Genomic DNA, 20,339 nt, shown 5'->3' with positions numbered 1-20,339 from the left:
AGCTCCCATCTCTTTTTCCTGGCTTAAAACAACTATGTCCTTCCATTAGTGTACTAATGGGAGAACATTTTAATTTTGTCCTCTGTCCTCGACTAAAAGGTAAATCTCTGCTGTGAAAGTTAACATTTCAATTTGTTATCGAAATATATCTTTGGCAAGTTAAATTGCATATGTTGTTATTTAATGATTTATCATATTAATGTTCTCTAGGCCAAATCTAAAAGGTAAATTTTAGATTTATAAAAATTAAATTAAAGGAAACAAATTTTGGACATGAACTTTTTGAAAGATCTTCATTCATGCTTTTTTAAATTACTTAATTTTTTATACAGCAGGTCCTTATTAGTTATCTGTTTTATACATATTAGTGTATATATGTTAATCCCAATCTCCCAATTGATCCTACCCTCCCACTCCTTTCCCCCCAGGTGTCCATACGTTTGTTCACTACATCTGTGTCTCTATTTCTGCCTTGCAAACCGGTTCCTCTGTGCCATTTTTCTAGATTCCACATATATGCGTTAATATACGATATTTGTTTTCCTCTTTCTGACTTACTCTGTATGACAGTCTCTAGGTCCATCCACATCTCTACAGATGACCCAATTTCGTTCCTTTGTATGGCTAATATTCCACTGTATATATTTACCACATCTTCTTATCCATTCGTCTGTCGACGGGCATTTAGGTTGCTTCCATGACCTGGCTATTGTAAATAGTGCTGCAATGAACATTGGGGTGCATGTGTCATTTTGAATTATGGTTTTCTCAGGGTATATGCCCAGTAGTGGGATTGCTGGGCCATATGGTAGTTCTATTTGTAGTTTTTTAAGGAACCTCCATACTGTTCTCCATAGTGGCTGTATCAGTTTACATTCCCACCAGCAGTGCAAGAGGGTTCCCTTTTCTCCACATCTTCTCCAGCATTTGTTGTTTGTGGATCTTCTGATGATGCCCATTCTAACTGGTGTGAGGTGATACCTCATTGTAGTTTTGATTTGCATTTCTCTAATAATTAGTGATGTTGAGCAGCTTTTCATGTGCTTCTTGGCCATCTGTATGTCTTCTTTGGAGAAATGTCTATTTAGGTCTTCTTCCCATTTTTGGATTGGGTTGTTTGTTTTTTTAATATTGAGCTGCATGAGCTGTTTATATATTTTAGAGATTAATCCTTTGTCCATTGATTTGTTTGCACATATTTTCTCCCATTCTGAGACTTGTCTTTTCGTCTTGTTTATAATTTCCTTTGCTGTGCAAAAGCTTTTATTTTTCATTTCATTATTATGTTTATTTTTGTTTTTATTTCCATTACTCTACGAGGTGGGTCAAACAAGATCTTGCTGTGATTTATGTCAAAGAGTGTTCTTCCTATGTTTTCCTCTAAAAGTTTTAGTGTCCAGTCTTACATTTAGGTCTTTAATCCATTTTCAGTTTATTTTTGTGTATGGTGTTAGGGAGTGTTCTAATTTCATTCTTTTACATGTAGCTGTCCAGTTTTCCCAGCATCACTTTTTTTTTTCCCCCAATGTAACAGCTCCTTTACATTGCAGTGAAAATTGATTTGTATATTTTTTGCCTCTGAGTCCTTCCTTGTGGGATTTTTTTTATTATTATTCAAACAGAAGGTCACAAAAATTGTAATCATCCTCATCAGTTCACTCAGTCCCATGTAATTAATTTCTTTTATCTTGATCTTTTGTTAGCACTTTTATGAATTCATCAGTTTTCCATTAGAGTTCTGAAAATGCTTATTCATTCAGTTCAGCAGTATAGTCAGTTACCAGAAACCTGTACTTGTCAGAGTCTTTTCCATGAATTCCTTGAAGATGAAACCCTTTTATAGGAACATTTTTGCAAAAGCATCAGAGTACACCCAGAACTGTCTGTAAATGACAAAAGACTTAAAAATGACCATGGTTAAAGATTTGATGAAAGTTCATAATAATGCAATTGAAGGAAGTATAGTTATTTCTGAGATATACATTTTAAAGTAATAACTAGAATTATGACTTATAACATTATATCAGAACATACAAGATTTTTAGAAATTTCATGTAATGTCTGAAACATTTATATTAACATATTTCCATACAAATAACCCAAAGAAAGTTTAGTATTAGTTGTTTTATTTGTTTGTTTTTTTATACTGCAGGTTCTTATTAGTCATCAATTTTACATACATCAGTGTATACATGTCAATCCCAATCGCCCAATTTAGCACACCACCATCCCCACTCCACCGCAGTTTTCCCCCCTTGGTGTCCATACGTTTGTTCTCTACATCTGTGTCTGAACTTCTGCCCTGCAAACCGGTTCATCTGTACCATTTTTCTAGGTTCCACATACATGCGTTAATATACAATATTTGTTTTTCTCTTTCTGACTTACTTCACTCTGTGGGACAGTCTTTAGATCCATCCACGTCTCAACAAATGACTCAATTTCATTCCTTTTTATGGCTGATTAATATTCCATTGTATATATGTACTACAACTTCTTTATCCATTTGTCTGTCGATGGGCATTTAGGTTGCTTCCATGACCTGGCTATTGTAAGTAGTGCTGCAATGAACATTGGGGTGCATGTATCTTTTTGAATTATGGTTTTCTTTGGGTATATGCCCAGTAGTGGGATTGCTGGATCATATGGTAATTCTATTTTTAGTTTTTTAAGGAACCTCCATACTGTTCTCCATAGTGGCTGTATCAGTTTACATTCCCACCAACAGTGCAAGAGGGTTCCCTTTTCTCCACATCCTCTCCAGCATTTGTTGTTTGTGGATCTTCTGATGATGCCCATTTTAACTGGTGTGAGATGATACCTCGTTGTAGTTTTGATTTGCATTTCTCTAATAATTAGTGATGTTGAGCAGCTTTTCATGTGCTTCTTGGCCGTCTGTATGTCTTCTTTGGAGAAATGTCTGTTTAGGTCTTCTGCCCATTTTTGGATTGGGTTGTTTGTTTCTTTAATATTGAACTGCATGAGCTGTTTATATATTTTGGAGATTAATCCTTTGTCCATTGATTCATTTGCAAATATTTTCTCCCATTCTGAGGGTTGTCTTTTGGTCTTGTTTATGGTTTCCTTTGCTGTGCAAAAGCTTTGAAGTTTCATTAGGTCCCATTTGTTTATTTTTGTTTTTATTTCCATTACTCTAGGAGGTGGGTCCAAAAAGATCTTGCTGTGATTTATGTCAAGGAGCGTTCTTCCAATGTTTTCCTCTAAGAGTTTTATAGTGTCCGGTCTTACATTTAGGTCTCGAATCCATTTTGAGTTTATTTTTGTGTATGGTGTTAGGGAGTGTTCTAATTTCATTCTTTTACATGTAGCTGTCCAGTTTTCCCAGCACCACTTATTGAAGAGACCCTCTTTTCTCCATTGTATATCCTTGCCTCCTTTGTCATAGATTAGTTGACCATAGGTGCGTGGGTTTACCTCTGGGCTTTCTATCCTGTTCCATTGATCTATATTTCTGTTTCTGTGCCAGTACCATATTGTCTTGATTACTGTAGCTTTGTAAAGTGTAGTCTGAAGTCAGTGAGTCTTATTCCTCCAGCTCTGTATTTTTCCCTCAAGATTGCTTTGGCTATTAGGGGTCTTTTGTGTCTCCATACAAATTTTAAGATTTTTTTTGTTCAGGTTCTGTAAAAATTGTCATTGGTTATTTGATAGGGATTGCATTGAATCTGTAGATTGCTTTCGGTATGGTCATTTTCACAATATTGATTCTTCTAATATAAGAACATGGTATATCTCTCCATCTGTTTGTGTCATCTTTGATTTCTTTCATCAGTGTCTTATAGTTTTCTGAGTACAGGTCTTTTACCTCCTTAGGTAGGTTTATTCCTAGGCATTTTATTCTTTTTATTGCAAGGGTGAATGGGATTGTTTCCTTAATTTCTCTTTCTGATGAGAGGTCTTCATTCATATTAACCAGTGTCTTATTTTACCTAGCTGAGTGCTCGATGATAAGATTTACATCCCCTAGTTTTCCCCAAGTATTAGCTTTCAGGCATTTCTCCTCACCAGGAGAACAAATAACTTATTATATTTTAAATTATATTTATTTAGTTATTTGGGAAACAAGAAATGTTTGTGTTTTAAGTCCATTAAGCCTAAAATCATTTTTGTGGATAACCTGGTAAATGGTAGTTAAAAACTCATTTCTTACTAAAACCAAGGAACAGTGTGCTTTAAGCCATTGATACTTTGTCACCTTTTCTAAACTCATGGCTGGGCTGTAAATAAATGTATAGGAAGGAAAATGAAGATCAATATGAGCTCTCTATTGCTTCTTTCTTAGAACTGGTGTTTGCTAAGGCCTAAAAGGAGAGAATTTTGGATACCCTAATGAAAATAAATTCTTGATATTTCCTGTTTGTTTACTTTTGTATTTTCCCAAGGCAAATAGTTGAACTGCAAGTTTAGCATTTTCTTTTTCTAGCAAACTCTTATTCTAGCAATGATGTATGTTTTCTGTTAGAGAAAAGCTAATTGTTATAGTTGATTTGTCTTGCCTGCCTTTCCTCAGTTTCGTTTTGAGTGTTGATTCCTGAGATGTGATCAGGACAGTTCTCTATGCATACTGTTTTGAATTAAAGTAGATATCCAGGATTCTTAGTTCTGACTTATTAAATGGAATAGGAAAAGCGTCCCTAAATATTATGTTGGAGCATTTTGAAGCTTAACAACTGATGTAAATTGGCAGTTGGTTTTTGGCTTTCCCAGCATGACTTTAAAAACATACAGTTTAAACATTTAATACAGAATAAAACTCACTGAACGCAATACTCAGGTCCTGTGGAATATACTAAAAATAAAAGGTTAGTCAGTTTGGGTTTGGTATAACTTGAAGACATTTCAGATGTAAAAAACTTGAGGGAGAAATGTCCTGCATCTTCCTTGACTTGAAATGATTATGTAGGAAATGCCTATATTCTTACAGGTTATACATAAATAAGTCTGTGTACACATGTTCCATTAATTGCTTTAATAAAATTAGATTTGGGTCTTATAAATTGTCAATGAGAAGTGTGATTCAAAATCAGAAGGAAAAGACTTATTTATTGAATTATTTTCCTTAGTTCATTTTCTTTAGGACTGAAATAGAAAAATTGCTCTGTCCAATAATCTTTAATATAAGTGAGAACAAAATTTAGCATATGCAGTAGTAGCTAAACTCAACATTACATTTTTCTGTTCCATCCTTTGTTTTAATTTTTCATTACATGTGTAATGTGTTTTTATTTCTTACTTGCTAAAGGAATCTCGTTTTTCATTAATACAAGTAATGTTTTGTGTTCTCTTCACTGTCATTATTATTGATTAGAAATCTGCACTTTGTCAAACAAGTACATTTTCCCAATCATCCTTGATGAACTGCTCTTGACTTCAACAGTATTGCTGATTTAAGGATTCAAGAGTGGCCTGAAATTATTCCTACCTTAATTTAGCAAATGCAATTTGGTGCCTCTGCTTTTGAAATTGCTAAACTAATTATTGCTCTTCTTGTCTGTATTTGTGTTTCCTCTATCAGCCAATACCGCTCCTGAAACAGAAGATGAATCATTCCATCACAATGTCACAGGAACAGATTGCTAGTCTTTTAGCTAATGCTTTCTTCTGCACATTTCCACGGCGCAATGCTAAGATGAAATCGGAGTATTCTAGTTATCCAGATATTAACTTCAATCGGTATGTTTTCAGCGAACCCCTTTTTAACATTAAAATGGAGGGTTGGCATTGAGTGATTTGCCAAACATTTTATGTACAATTATCTAATTTAATCTTTACAATACAGTGAGTTAAGTGATATTTTTGCTATTTTTCAGGCAAGATAATTAAAGTTCATGGTTAACAAAACTTGCTTTGGGTCCAGGAGCCAGTAAGTCACAGAGCTAAAGTTTAGTCTCAGGTCTGTCTTACTCCAACGCACATGTTCTTTCCACTCTGTCAGGTTGTCCTCCTCCTCTAAGTGCCCTGAATTCCTTATGCCTGTTCCGTGTGATTATTTAGTCACAGAACATTTGTTGTACATTATATTCTTTGTATGCTGAAATAATGTTAAAGCTGGAGTGAGTACGAGTACTCCTTTCTGTAAAGTGTGAGTTTGGAGTCATGAGACTGACTGTCTTATGAGGCTTGAAAATACAGTTCTTAAGACAAAAAGCAAAAGTGAAAGTTGACTTTGACTTTTTATAGACATGATTAATTTATTAATCTAATATTTTTTAAAAGGAAGACAAAATAATGTTTAACTTATTTGATTAAAGTAATGTGTTGTGAAGGTTGATAAAGTTTTAGATTCTAACCATTTTCCCACATTATTACTTTCTCCATCATTTACACAAAAACATTGTAAAATCTTCTTGGCAAATGATTATTGTTTTTTTCCTCCCTCCAACCCCCCCCTCCACCCCCTATCTCTGTTTTTCACCTGAGAATTATCTTTATGGGATCTGTGAGTAAAATGTGAGGTTTTTTTCCCCTAATGTCAGGAGCGGGCCTTCAGAAAATTGTTCCAGTATATGCTCCTCTTTCCCAGTAGACTGTGTGTAATGTCCTCCTCCATTACCTCCCTCTAATCCCCATCTCCTGCCTCTGAGGGGTGGGGCAGTGTGGACAGGGTACAGAGAAGGAGATGTAGTGATGGAGCAAAGTCACATGACTTTGCTCAAAGTTGACAGAGTTCTGTTTGCTGTTTTGTTTTTGTGTTCAAAGTTGATTGGTGTGGTAATGCCACTTATTTTAGTTTACCTTTTTAATGTTATCTTGTTAAAAACTTTATTTCTAATGAATTTTAGGTGTGTAAAAAAGTTGCAGAAATAGTACTGAGAGATCTCGAATACAACTCTCCTTAACTTCCCCTTATGTTAATATTACTATGTAACCATACTTTGTAACCATAGTAAAGTTATCAAAACCAGGAAATCAACATTGGTATAATACTGTTAACTGAACTACAGACCTTATTTGAATTCCAAGAGTTTTTTGGGTTTTTTTGTTTTGTTTTGTTTTTTTGCGGTAGGCAGGCCTCTCACTGTTGTGGCCTCTCCCGTTGCGGAGCACAGGCTCCGGACGCGCAGGCTCAGCGGCCATGGCTCACAGGCCTAGCCGATCCGCGGCATGTGGGATCTTCCTGGACCGGGGCACGAACCCATGTCCCCTGCATCGGCAGGCGGACTCTCAACCACTGTGCCACCAGGGAAGCCCTCCAAAAGTTTTTGTACTGTATTTTTCTGATCCAGAATCCTCCCAGTATCCCACACTGTGTTTACAGTAGTCCCCTCTTTTTTTTAAAAGACCATTTATTTAATTTATTTTTTAAAATTTTTATATTTATTTATTTATTTGGTTGTGTGGGGTGTTAGTTGCAGCAGGCGGGCTCCTTAGTTGCAGCACATGGTCTCCTTAGTTGTGGCATATGGGCTCCTTAGTTGTGGCATGCATACTCTTAGTTGTGGCATGCATGTGGGATCTAGTTCCCTGACCAGGGATTGAACTTGGGCCCACTGCACTGGGAGCGTGGAGTCTTATCCACTACACCACCAGGAAAGTCCCTACAGTAGTCCCTTCTTATCTGTGGCTCGCTTTCCATGGTTTCAGTTACCTACAGTCAACCACAGTCTGAAAATATTAAATGGAAAATTCCAAACAATTCGTAAGTTTTAAATTGCACACCATTCTGAGTAGCATGATGGAATCTTGTACCGTCCCACTGCTTCCCATCCAGGACATGAATCATCCCTTTGTCCAGCGTATCCCACCTGTTAGTCACTTAGTAGCCTGACTTGGTTATCAGATCAGCTATTGAGGCATCGCAGTGCTTGTGTTCAAGTAACCCTTATTTTACTTAATAATGGACCCCAAGCAGAGGAGTAGTGATGATGGCAGTTGGGATATGACAAAGAAAAGCTGTAAAGTGCTTCTGTCCATGGAATTAAGAAGAAGGAAAAAGAAATTTATGGTAGTTTTGCTGTTACACCTCAAACTGCACAAGTTATGGCCAATGTGTGTGATAAGTGCTTAGTTAAGATGGAAAAGGCAGTAAATATGTACAATAGGATATTTTGAAAGCTAAAGACCACATTCACATAACTTGTATTACAGTATATTAGTATAATTGTTCTACTTTATTATAGTTATTGTTGTTAATGTCTTACTATGCCTAATTTATAAATTAAACTTTATCATTAGGTATATATCTGTAGGGAAAAACATAATATACATAGGGTTCCATATTGTCCAAGGTTTCAGGCAGCCACTGGGGAGTCTTGGATTTCCTACAGGTAAGGGGGGACTACTGTAGTTTTCTAAGTCTCCTCTACCCTGTTATTTCATTTTTCCTTTTCTTTCATGACTTTGACACTTTTGAAGACTACTCCTCAGTTATTTTGTAGTATGTTCTTCAGTCGGGTTTGACTGACATTTTTTTCACAAATGGAGTGAGGTCACTGAATTTTTGACAGAAATAGCAGAGAACTGATGTTGTGTCCTTTTCGGTGCATCATATCAGTGGGCTCTTTTAAAAAAAAAAAATAAATAATTTTGTTTATTTATCTATTTTTGGCTGTGTTGGGTCTTCGTTGCTTTGCGCAGGCTTTTTCTCTGGTTCTCTGGGGCAAGCAGGGGCTATTCTTTGTTGCGGTGAGCAGGCTTCTCATTGCGGTGGCTTCTCTTGTTGCACAGCATGGGCTCTAGGCACACGGGCTTCAGTAGTTGTGGCACATGGGCTCAGTAGTTGTGGCTTACGGGCTCTAGAGCACAGGCTCAGTAGTTGTGGAGCACGGGCTTAATTGTTCCGTGGCATGTGGGATCTTCCTGGACCAGGGTTCGAACCCATGTCTGCTGTGTTGGCAGGCGGATTCTTAACCCCTGCACCACCAGGGAAGCCCTATAGCCTCTTTTTGAATGAATCAGATTAATAGTTTTTTACATCATAGGTAGTCAGAAATTAGAATTATCCCTAGAAATAATTCTTGATCTGTAAGAATTATTTCTAGTCCAGAATGACCATGAGGGATTTAAGCTTGCAGTATCCCGGTAGCATTTTTACCAAATAAGAGTTTAAGTAGGTAGGTCTGTTGAAGATTTGAAACCAGGCATGCTCTTGTCTTCCTGGCTGATGGATGTTCTTTTGGTCACCAGAACACTGAAAATTAATTAAGGCAGGTGAAACCTGTGGTAGTTTCCACAGTTGTTTTAGGGAATCCTCAACAGTCAGGATGTCTGCACTTGTCTCTCAGTGAGATGAATGTGTTTTCATAACCCGAAAACAGCCAACAACCGCAACTATTCGCGATCATTGATGCTGTCTATTGGCAGCTCACTTTGATTTTCTATCTCTGGAAGTTTCTAGTTGGGAAGCTTCTATACTAATAGGTTCAGTGAGAGTAAATGACTTGTAGCAGAAGTGGGACTTGAACACTGTCTTCTGTTCAAACTCATTGCTGTTTTGTTATGTCTCACTTCCTCTCAAGAGCAAAATGCTCTGCGTGCACTCCAGAAATGAAAAACAACCAGTAGTTCCCCTTTTTCGTGTGGCTTATGAAAGATCAACTACCTAATTTGATGAGCCATTTGGTAAGCAGATTATGGAGCATTTTGTTGTTGTCATGTTTTCTTTTTTGCATAATTGCTGTTTATGATTATAGTTTCTGCCAGTTAGGAGTTGTGTGTGTGTGTGAGTGTATTTAGTCTCCAAAGGCTAGCCAGTTGATTGAATAAGAAAAATAGTAAGAGTTTGTGGTGGCAAGCTGATGTCAATAAATTGAATAGGTCTTCCCTTTTTTATTTATCCTTGTGTTCTTCCAGCCCTGCTTAGTTATGTTAAATTCCCCTGACCTTTTCCCCTGCTTGCCTTTCAGGGCCTAAACATTCTTATAAAGGCTTCCAATGTGATTAGCATCGATGCTTCTGAGATTGCTTAGAAACTGATGGTCAGAGATTAATTGTGGGTTGCAGCAGTGGTCAGCCCAGGAGGCTTTTACATCTGTCTCTTCGTGGATTGAAAATGCTGTCAGGGCCATATGGCACAGTGCTTCACAGAAAAGCCAAGAATGACTTTCTGGCTGGGTTCCGGATTATCATTTGCTTCCACTTTAAAGTGGAGGTTATAGTGCTTTAGGTTTGATTTACTGTATACTAATAGGATTAATCCTTAACTTGAAATCACATGGGAGTGTGTGTGTGTCTAGAATCCAATTCTAGTAATGTTATCAATATTCCATTCAGGGAAAGATTTTATTAAACTATGTTTCTCTTTATATGTATGGAAAGAAAAACACCAGTTAATAAGTAGCTGACCCTTGATTGACTTATTCCCTTGAAAATAAAAGTTTTGTTTAGAACAAGAGTGAGGTTGCCTAACTGGCTTTTTCTGTTTATTTTCTTTAATAATCTGTAATTATCATTTGGTTAAATGCTAAAATGTCTTCCCTACGTGTGGAGGGGTTATTATGGCCTAGTTTATGTGCATGTTTACATGCACGCCTGCTGACTCAAAATATGCCTTCAAATATACATACCCAGGGATCCAGGGATTTCCCTGGCAGTCCAGTGGTTAAGACTCCATGCTTTTACTGCAGGGGGTGCGGGTTCGATCCATGGTCTTGAAACAGATCCCACATCACGTGCAGCACAGCAAAAACAAAACAAAACAAAACAAAAAACCCAGGACTTGAAAATCTAAATTAACAACAACAACAAAAAATGGTGTTGAGGAGTTAAAAAAAAAACTGGGATGGTGCTTGATTATTATGAGAAGGTCTCATTCTCTCTGAGTCTCTGTCTTTTTCTGTTTGTCTCTCTGCGTGTCTTTCTCTGCTCTGTCTCTCATACCCTCTTCTGTCTTCAACCCAACTTCTGTCTCTTTCTCTTCTCTCTGTCTTGTCAGCCCCATCTTTCTGTCTCTTCCTTTCTCGGGCTCTGTCCTCAGTCCCTTTGTCTATCTCCCCATCACCACCACCCCTCCCCCTGCCACCACCCCAAACGCTGTCCTTCAGATAGTACATCACTCTTGTGGCTTTCTCTCATGCAGATTGCCTGTGTTTTTATGTTATTTTCACTTGCTTCCATACCAGAATAACTCATTTTATTTAGGTGGCTATTCGTGGTACTTTAAAATTTTACAAAGCGAAATCTGAGAATTGATGCAAAGATTTTAAACCTGCTTCATCTTGCCTTATTTTCTACCTCCCTGTTGTGTCCCAGACGCCACCCCACACACACTTCTCCATCAGGAAGATGGAAAGCGTATTTGGTTGCATAGTGATTTGAAATTAGACTTGGAGAATGAAGAAAGAGAATGCATTGAGATTCTGCTTGATTTGTACCTATAAGATTTGGACCTGTAAAATAAACAGTAGTGCTCATTTGTAGTGGGTGATAATAACAGACATATAATCTTTCCAGGAAAGTCCATATTGCTAAGGTAATAAATATGCAGTCCCAAGAGTCTCCTAAGGTTAATAATTTGCCACCATGGTTATTAAATATGTTAACTTTTATGTGATTTTATAAATAAATGATCACATGCTGAAGCTAGGGGTGCTTTTTACATTTGGGGGAATTATTTCTTAAGGGCAATAGCCATTTTCACTCATTATGCAACAGCTCTACGAAGAGGAACTTTTTCCCCTTAATTGAGTTGTATAGTAAGTATATCAGTTCATCTCTAAAAAAAGGTGATAGCTGCCTTTGTATTTATCCTGATTCCCTCTACTAAGTAGTAAACCTAGAAAGGGATTTTGCAATGGATCCCAAGGTATTCATTCGGTAAATCATATTTATTTGATACAGGATGTTTAATTAAACTGCCAAGTGGCTTCTTCATTTTGACTGTCATTTTGATTTAAACAAGCTCTATTCTGGCTGACATTTTGCAGAAGAAACTGAACTGAAACCTGTGTTTGCAAAGATTTTCTTTCAGCAGGCAGCTGGATTTTAAGAGTATTTGTTATAAACATTTTAGAAAATGCAGTCTTTTAGATGAGAAAAAATTTTCACACAGGCACTCAAACTACTTTTAAACATTAATTAGATTTCAGATTTCGTTAAAATGCTTTCTGACATTTAGCGTTCTTTTCAGGAAATAAGTATTCATGTAAATTGTTTTCTCAGAAATTGACCCTGAATAAAGAATTTCAGATCATTGGAAACAGGATCATTTGAAATCTACATTTCCTTCCCTTTTCCTAATTCATTTCATTTGCTCAATAGGATTTTCTCATAGAATTAACTTTTCCCTCTCTGCATAGTTACATAAGCTTGTTTTTCTAATCATGAAAAATTTTACCCATTTCGGCACTTATTAAAGTGGACTTTTACTTGAAGGGTTTCTGGTTTTAGAGCAAGAGTATATGACTAGAAGCAGATGACTAATACTTCATCGTTTATAGCCATAGAATTTCTTTGCAATTTTTAAATACCTTTGTAAAGCTAGATCTTGTGCCTGAAAGCATGCTTTTGTGTTAGAAATCTTTTGGTGAACTACTTACTGAGGTCATATGCTTTCAAAGCCTTACTTTTCTTCCCTCAGGATAAATTGCATTATGTGTTACCAATAACAATGCCATGTCATTTCAAAGAAAACTAAATTAAGTAGTGCAAGTCCAGGTTGCTGGAAACTGGATGACCTAGGGTAGGCATTGTTTTGGTTACCATACGAAGGGTATATGTGTTTAATCACCAAGGATTGGTCAGTCCGCCAGTATCTTGTCATACCTGCTTGTTGTTATCCTAGCTGCACCCCACCCCCAAACAGTCATGTGGATTTTTTTTCAGATACCATTTTCGTTCAATCATTTAACTACCTGGTAATATTATGAATTATATATAGTATTTGCCATGATCAAGCATTAACTCACTGGCCTAATTGACTTTGGGGGACCGGATGGTGCCCCACAGAAAGATAGACTGGAGGAACGTGGTTGTTAGAGAGTGCCATCTGACATGAACAACTTTGAAGAAGCCTGGTTCTAGTTGGTCTCAGTCCTCTTCAGATTCTGTTTGAATCCAAACAGTTTCCCAGTTTTCTGTCGTTACAGAATTGCCTTCTGGAAGAATTACTTCTTTTATTACTTGGTAGCAGTATAGATTTAGTTTTCTATGAATCATTAAGGCATTTAGAATCATCCTTACCCTCTTTTATTTTCCATCTCTTTCAGGTTGTTTGAAGGACGTTCATCAAGGAAACCAGAGAAGCTTAAAACACTCTTCTGCTACTTTAGAAGAGTCACAGAGAAAAGTACATTCCTTTCATTCTTAACGTAATTTTTGTCACTGAGGGGGACAGTTCAGACAGGTCAAAAACATTTTGTGTTTAAAGTACACTTTCCTCCCCAAACCACATTAAAACAATAATAATTCAATATCTAGATTTTATGCATTTGTTTTGTGTATATGTAAATGTGTGCTATGAATGTGTATGGGTTTTATATACTCTGAAATTAGACTAGCGTAACATACGCTAATGGATGTTCATGAATAAAAATAGTAAATACTTTCAAAAGAAAGTATATTGACTGGGAGATACATTTTAGATATTCTTTATTTAAAGAAACATTGACTATTACAATTAGTTTATTTGCAGAGGTTAACCAATTCATTGCCTTCCTACCCATCCCTCTCTTTTGTGCCTCCTTCAGCCCTTTGTAGAGTTCTTATAAAACAGTGTTTGTACTTAGAGTTTACATGTCTTTCTTCCTCTGTTGGACCTCAGCCATCTTCTTTTCCCAGAGGCTAATCATAGCACCTGAGGCAGTAGTGGTAAATGTCTAGCCAGTGCTGGTAGTGACCAGCTAATATTAGATGGGTGTTGCCACCCTTATCCTAGGAGCTGGGTGATCACAGACCCACAGACAAGTTTCTTAACATCTCTAAGCCTCAGTTTCTTCATCTGTAAAATAAAAGAATAATGATAACTTACCTCATTGGGTAGTTGTAAATACTAAATCAGACGTTACATGCTTAATAAATGTTAGCTATTATCATGGGTAGCCTTTCCTGCAAAGTAATTATAAAGGAAGCCAGAACATCTCAAAAGTTTGCTTTTGCTAAGTAAAACAGGTCAAGTGAAATGAGTTCTTTTCAGTTCTGGTTGTCCAAGTTGTGGGATTGTCTTAAAATACATCACTGAATTATTTTAAGGTCATTTTTCTCATATCCTTCCCTTAGTAAGTAATCTCACATCCTAGTGTACTTGGCATTCTTTTCCTTTTGAATGTATTGCTATTGGACATTGTACAAATTTGGGGGAAAGAAATCAATAATCAGGATTTTGATAATTTAAGGGGAAAATTCATAGGCTTCTTTTGATAGAGGGTTATTTTTTTTTCCTGTTCTGTTTTTTTTGTTTGTTTTTGTTTATTTGGCTGCGTCAGGTCTTAGTTGTGGCATGTGGATCTTTGTTGCAGCATGCAGGGAGTTATTTCTTAGCTTATCATTTTTTGTTTTGTGCTCTGTACTGAATGAAATAGTAAGGAAAGAGAATGCTCACTGGGGCTTATGAGACATGAAACCTAATTAGAATTTGTACTAATTTGTTAGAAAGATGAGTATATATTTTGCTATTCTAAATCTAAATAGAATGAATTCCATTACTGTTTCTAAGTAATTCAGGGTTTACTTTTGTGTCCCTGAAGTCAAATCCTGCATGTCTGCTCTAAAAGCCAGCTTGCCTTTCCAAATTTTAGGATTTTAAACACTTTGAGAGAAGAAGCTAAAATTTTGTTTTTTCAACTAGAAATTTATAAATCATCATACATATTTTTTATTTATTTATTTATTTTTTTCATCATACTATTTTTTTTTAATATTTATTTATTTGGCTGCTCTGGGTCTTTAGTTGCAGCACGTGGGATCTTTGGTTATGGCATGCAGGATCTTTGGTTGTGGCATGTGAGATCTTTAGTTGTGGCATGCAGGATCTTTAGTTGCAGCATGCGGGATCTAGTTCCCTGACCAGCATCGAACACTGGGCCCCTGCATTGGGAGCACGGAGTCTTAACCACTGGACCACCAGGGAAGTCCCTAAATCATCGTAAGTATTGGGAATTAGGCTGAAAAAATAAATTGTAATTAGACGTTTTATTTTCTGACTTTTTCACTGTACATGGTAATTTGGTTCTTTGTAGAAATATAGTAAGACATACTATAGGTTTTTAGGATATAAAGCTACAGGCTTAAGGAGGAAATACTAAATAGAATAAAAGAGGTTTTCAATTTAATAATTACTTTCTATAGAATGTTCTAGAGTCTACTGAATAGAAACTATAGAAACCTATTTAAAGTACCATATTTCATCAACTCTAGGACATGATATATGGTAAGAAGTTTCATTATGTTAGGTACCACTACAAAGGAAAAAACACTCAGGATGGGGAGTTGTAGGAGATAGCTCTTACAAAGCTGGTATACCAGAGGTCTGTACCCTTAGTCTAAGAATAAGTGAGAAATTAACTTGGCCATGCAGAAAGGGGACAACAAAGAAACTGCAAATGTCAACCTAGGTAGAGAGGGCGACCAAAAAATCTTCCCTGAGAATTTGAACCACAAGCCGCAAGTCTGAGGTCTGAAGTCATATTACCAGTGTGATCCACAGAAGCCTGCAACGGAAGATTTAATTCAGACTGATTTCAGGTTGGTGGTGGCCCCAGATGATGGTAGAAGCAGATGCATATCTTCTCTGGAAAAATTCAGCTTTAATGCAGACCAATAGCAATGGCTAGATACCTTTGACTATTTGAGATATGTCCTAGTTTCAGAAACTTAATACGTGAAAAATATGCTTTTTAGAATTGATAAAATATAATTTCATCAGGACCACCTTTTCAAGGTTGTCAGTATATATTTTATATTTGTAGTGAGGCTCTTGAGACTGAAAGATTTTAAAGAGCTTTCTGAATTATTTTCAATATAATTTTAGATAAAACTATCTTATAAATGGAATATTTAAAAAGTGATGGCTTGGGACTTCCCTGGCGGTCCAGTGGTTAAGACTCTGCACTTCCAATGCAGGGGGTGTGGGTTCAATCCCTAGTCAGGGAACTAAGATCCCACATGCTGTACGGTGTGGTGAAAAAATTAAAAAAAATAAAAGATTAAAAAAAAATTTGGATGATCTTAAAACAAAAAAGTGATGACTCATATGCAGTATATATTGTGATTTTATTAAAGGAAATATTTGATTAACCAAAATAACCTATTCTGGTGTGAAAGGTGCCTTTCTATGGAAGAAAGGTAGTAGGCATGTTCTCAAGGGTTTTTTTTTTGTTACTAATTATATCTAAAGAGCCATGTTCTTCATCCTTTTCTCTTGCTTTGCCAGAAATTTTCATTTTTTAATTTCTCTTGGTCTCTGCTAGTATATATGAGAGACATTTAATGTTCTTACTTTTCTGCTAAATTATTGAATGATGACACAGACATTAGTTTCCTATTAATAGAATTGCTTCTCTAGTGTTTGAATTATTTGACTTGTGAATTTTAACTATGCTATCCATTTGTCTTAAAGAAAGTTAGACATCTAAAGAATATTTTGTAACTCACGTTAACAAAATTCTGTTTTCTACTGTAACTACTCCATATGATTTTTGGATTGTTGCTGCTTGTGACTGAGAGCAGAGAAATGTGGAATCATCCGAAGGAATGAAATGATTGCCAAGCTTTCACTGGGACTCTACCACCATTATCACTAATAGTTCCTGACATAGTTCTCTCTGCTTAAGAGCATTTTTTTTTAAAAACAGAAGAAAACAGAAATGGCCTTGCCTTTTTAGTTTGTTCTTTGATTTGAATCAAACAAATTTCTTTTGGCCAGATGATTTATTTTTGCTTTTGCCACTATTTAAAAAAAAAAAAGTAAATCTAACAAAAAAGGATCTGATCCTCTAAAATTTACTGCATTTTGATGCTCTCATATCTATTGCTCCTTGAAAACTATGTCATCATTCTTCTCTAACCTCTTAGAATACAGTAATTCCTCCTTCTGGCAAAGGTGCCTTTAAATAGAGCACTTGCGTATCATCTAAGCCCTGGGTTTAGCTGTGTCAACCTCAAAGGACATGCCAGCAATTTTCTTTTTTAATCTTAGACATATTATTTTATTATAAAACACATAAATGTGTATACATTTACCAGTCTTTAGGTGTAGGGTTAAGGCTTTTTTTTTTTGAGGAGTTTACAAATTAAAAGTTAGTTTGTCTTTGTTGTATAAGCTATATCCATTGTGCATCCTTTTTTCCCCCAAGGATTTTTTAAAAGTATGTTCAGTTTGGAAAACTTAACCAAAAAGTACCAGCATGCAAATCCTACTGTCGTGCTGTTTTCTGTATAGTTTTGTGTCTTAGGGAGGGCTTATTTACTGTTTTGTAGAAAGAATTCCTATTGTAAGGATAATATTATTTTAAATCAATCTTCTGTTGTATTCCAGTACCAGGCTTGGTTTTTCCTGATTAGCTTTACAGCCAGTGTTAGACCCATTCTTTTACTGAATATATATAATCTTTTCAAACTCAATACTTATTTTGGGTGTGTTTCTCTTTTATTGCTTTTGTAGAACCTACTGGGTTGGTGACATTTACGAGACAGAGTCTTGAAGATTTTCCAGAGTGGGAAAGGTAATAATAATGTAAATAATCCTGGAATCTTAGAATTGGAAGGACTCTTTCACCATGAGACGATTTTATTTTACAGCCCCTGAAAAGATGGTTTCCCAACCTCCTAATTGCCCTAGTACCAGGGAATTTCTTCTTAAAATGATCAATTGATAGCTCTCGTTGTTAGAAAGGTCATGCCTTTTGAATCAAAGTCTGCAACCCTTTCACTTCTACTCTTTTGCCTTAGTTTTATCTTCTGAAACAAAGTCCTATTTAGAATTAGGAGTTTTCTGTGTGAAGACACTAACATTAAACACCAATATTTAATGTTCCTCCTTACCCTTGGTTTTATGGTTAATGTTTGTATTTTATTGCTTTTCTTTCTGGAGGACAAGATTAGGAAGTTTTATTTTTACTAAACTAAAATGTAAATCGTAGTTACTTAGTATTTGTCTGAGTGACAAGAGTTTTGAAGTTTGGTTGTCAACATGTACTATTGGCAATTTTGTGGAAGTTGCTAATTTACTAGGGTTTTTTCTTATTTACCTGCAAATACTGAGGAGAATAATAAGCGATCTGAGTTTATTCAGATATGTAAGTTCCTTTAGTGCCTTGAAATAGTCAACACATTTTCTAACCTGGAACAAATTCCCAAAGCACTTAGAGAAGAATGTATCTACTGTTTCAGTGCATGTGACGACATGATTAAACATGCTAAATGCATATTTTGGATGTGCATTCATGTTAATCAGTGCCTCTTCATTTTCACTTTCTAATAATTTTTATCGTAGTTTGTAATTGTTTTGTTTAGAATTAGTGATGAAAGGGACTCACTCTTAAAGTAATTAACTTGAGAAAGCACATATGCTTAGATGGCTTTCCTGTGTTTTCATCCATCAAAGATGTTTATTTGTGAGGTGGAGGAAAAACAAACTCACTTTAGGAGGCTGACTCCATGGCTGAGATGATTATTAGCAGAGGGAAGTGGATAAAAGATTAAGCAACCAAAAGAAAGACAAAAACAAGAACAAAATTGAGTCAGAAAGGAAGAGAAACATGTACAGCATTTCAGAATCATGGTATATTAGAAATTAAAGGGACCCCAGGAAGTCATCTGGTCCAGCTGCCTACTTAAAGTAATCAGCTCTGTAATACCTATAACAGATGGAGACTAGGCAGCCCTGGTGATGGGAAATTCACTGTTTGGCCGCAGTCTATCCCACTGTTGGCTGCTTGTGTTATTGTCTAATACTTTCATTTACTAAAAAAAGTCTGTCTTCCAAAAATCTCCCCACCCCGCCAAATCCCATTCCTTGTTCTTCCTTCTGGAACTACAATCAATAAAACTAATTTTCTTTAAGATTTGACCCTCCTTCATGTATTTTAATGCTTTCTTGATCCACCCCCACCTCTAACAATACACACAGGTCCATACTAAAGTACTCATTTCTTTTGTTTCACATATAATATGGATTGTAAACTCTTTAACTCAGCTGTTGATGTATCCTAGGCCATTGGTCCCTCTTAAAATATGGTGCCTAGAACTAAAGTAACAATCTGCTGTGTTATCTGCCCAGATTAGAGTACAGAAGGTTGCTTTTCTTAGCTCTTCTATTAGTCTCTAATAGGAACACAGATGTTTTTGTTCATGTTGCTTTTGTGTAGATTTTATAGATCATTCAGAGGGATTGTTTTTAATTCAGCTCAGGATCTCTACTCTGCATCTGGCATTCATTTGGCACTAATGTGAAAGGGCACCTATTTGTACACCATCTGGGAGAGAAGGGATAGGTCAAAATGCAGAGATTGGTGAGGCTGCTGTGTCAGTAAGATAATTTTGCTCTTTAAATAAGATCTAGATATTCCACTTAACCTAGATAGGCAGAATTTAACTTGAAACTTTTCATACTTTTTTTAAAAATTTCATTGATCTCTTTTTTGTTTTAGCTGCTTCTTAAGTGAGTTGCAGAATGCAATTAAAATCCATCTTCTCCCAGATTCCACAGAACCAGAAACATGTGTTCACTTAAAGAGAGAGGATGAAGAAGAGATGAGGATTGTTGGTATTCCCAAGAGTAAGGGACTAAATGGGTGCCAGGAAATTAGAGGCTTTTCTGAGTTTCAGGATTCTGGAATTATAGTTAACCCTGTGACTATCAATAAATACCTTAGCCAGGCTTAGTTAATCACAGAGAACCAGAATAATCTGTCTTTGATTCCTGGGGCAGTGGTATGAAGAATTTGCTGGGGCCAGAAGGGGAAACCTATTAGGAAGTTGGAGGATGCTTATTTTAAAAAAATAGTTTCTAGCAATTTCCTAATTTTGAGAAGTGTACTATAAGGTGACAACTACAGTCACAGAGAATAGTTGACAGCAGATGAGACTTCTGGATCATGCTTCTTTATCTTCTCAATAGTATCCTCACAGGTAGTCCCCTGGAATAAAATAGCTAGGAAAGTAGGATGCTGCAAAAAAGGGAAGTTAAAAAAATCAAACTTATGGTACTAACTTTCTCCAAGAGATTTAGAAAGTAATTTTTCTAAAAGCATAGCTTACTGGTTAAGAGCTTGAACCATTACCTTAGGCTTTCTGGGTTCAAATCTTTGTTGCTTCATTTACTAGTCTTGGACAGGTTACTTAAATGCTTTTTGTGCTTTATTTTCCCATCTGTAAAAGGAGATAGTAATAGGGATGTTGTGAAGATTAAATAAGTTAATACAAATGAAGCTTTGAGAACAGAA

General features: G+C 36.1%; 1 protein-coding gene across 5 annotated transcripts in view; it reads left to right on the top strand.

The window, feature by feature from the left end:
- The window catches only part of PARG (poly(ADP-ribose) glycohydrolase), a 113,568-nt gene that overhangs the window by 52,904 nt on the left and 40,325 nt on the right, over positions 1-20,339 (top strand). For all 5 annotated transcript variants that reach the window (XM_027111809.1, XM_027111811.1, XM_027111806.1 and 2 more), the window contains 3 exons: positions 5,537-5,694; positions 13,167-13,246; positions 17,558-17,618. In XM_027111809.1, coding sequence (XP_026967610.1) covers positions 5,537-5,694; positions 13,167-13,246; positions 17,558-17,618 — 299 coding nt within the window. The remainder of the gene's footprint in view (positions 1-5,536; positions 5,695-13,166; positions 13,247-17,557; positions 17,619-20,339) is intronic.

The sequence above is a fragment of the Aethalodelphis obliquidens genome, unplaced genomic scaffold (assembly GCF_003676395.1).
Source record: "Aethalodelphis obliquidens isolate GAN/ISIS:26980383/991018 unplaced genomic scaffold, ASM367639v1 scaffold11, whole genome shotgun sequence".
Taxonomy (NCBI): domain Eukaryota; kingdom Metazoa; phylum Chordata; class Mammalia; order Artiodactyla; family Delphinidae; genus Aethalodelphis; species Aethalodelphis obliquidens.
Note: the sequence above shows the minus strand (reverse complement) of the source record. Positions and strands in the feature narration are given on the sequence as shown.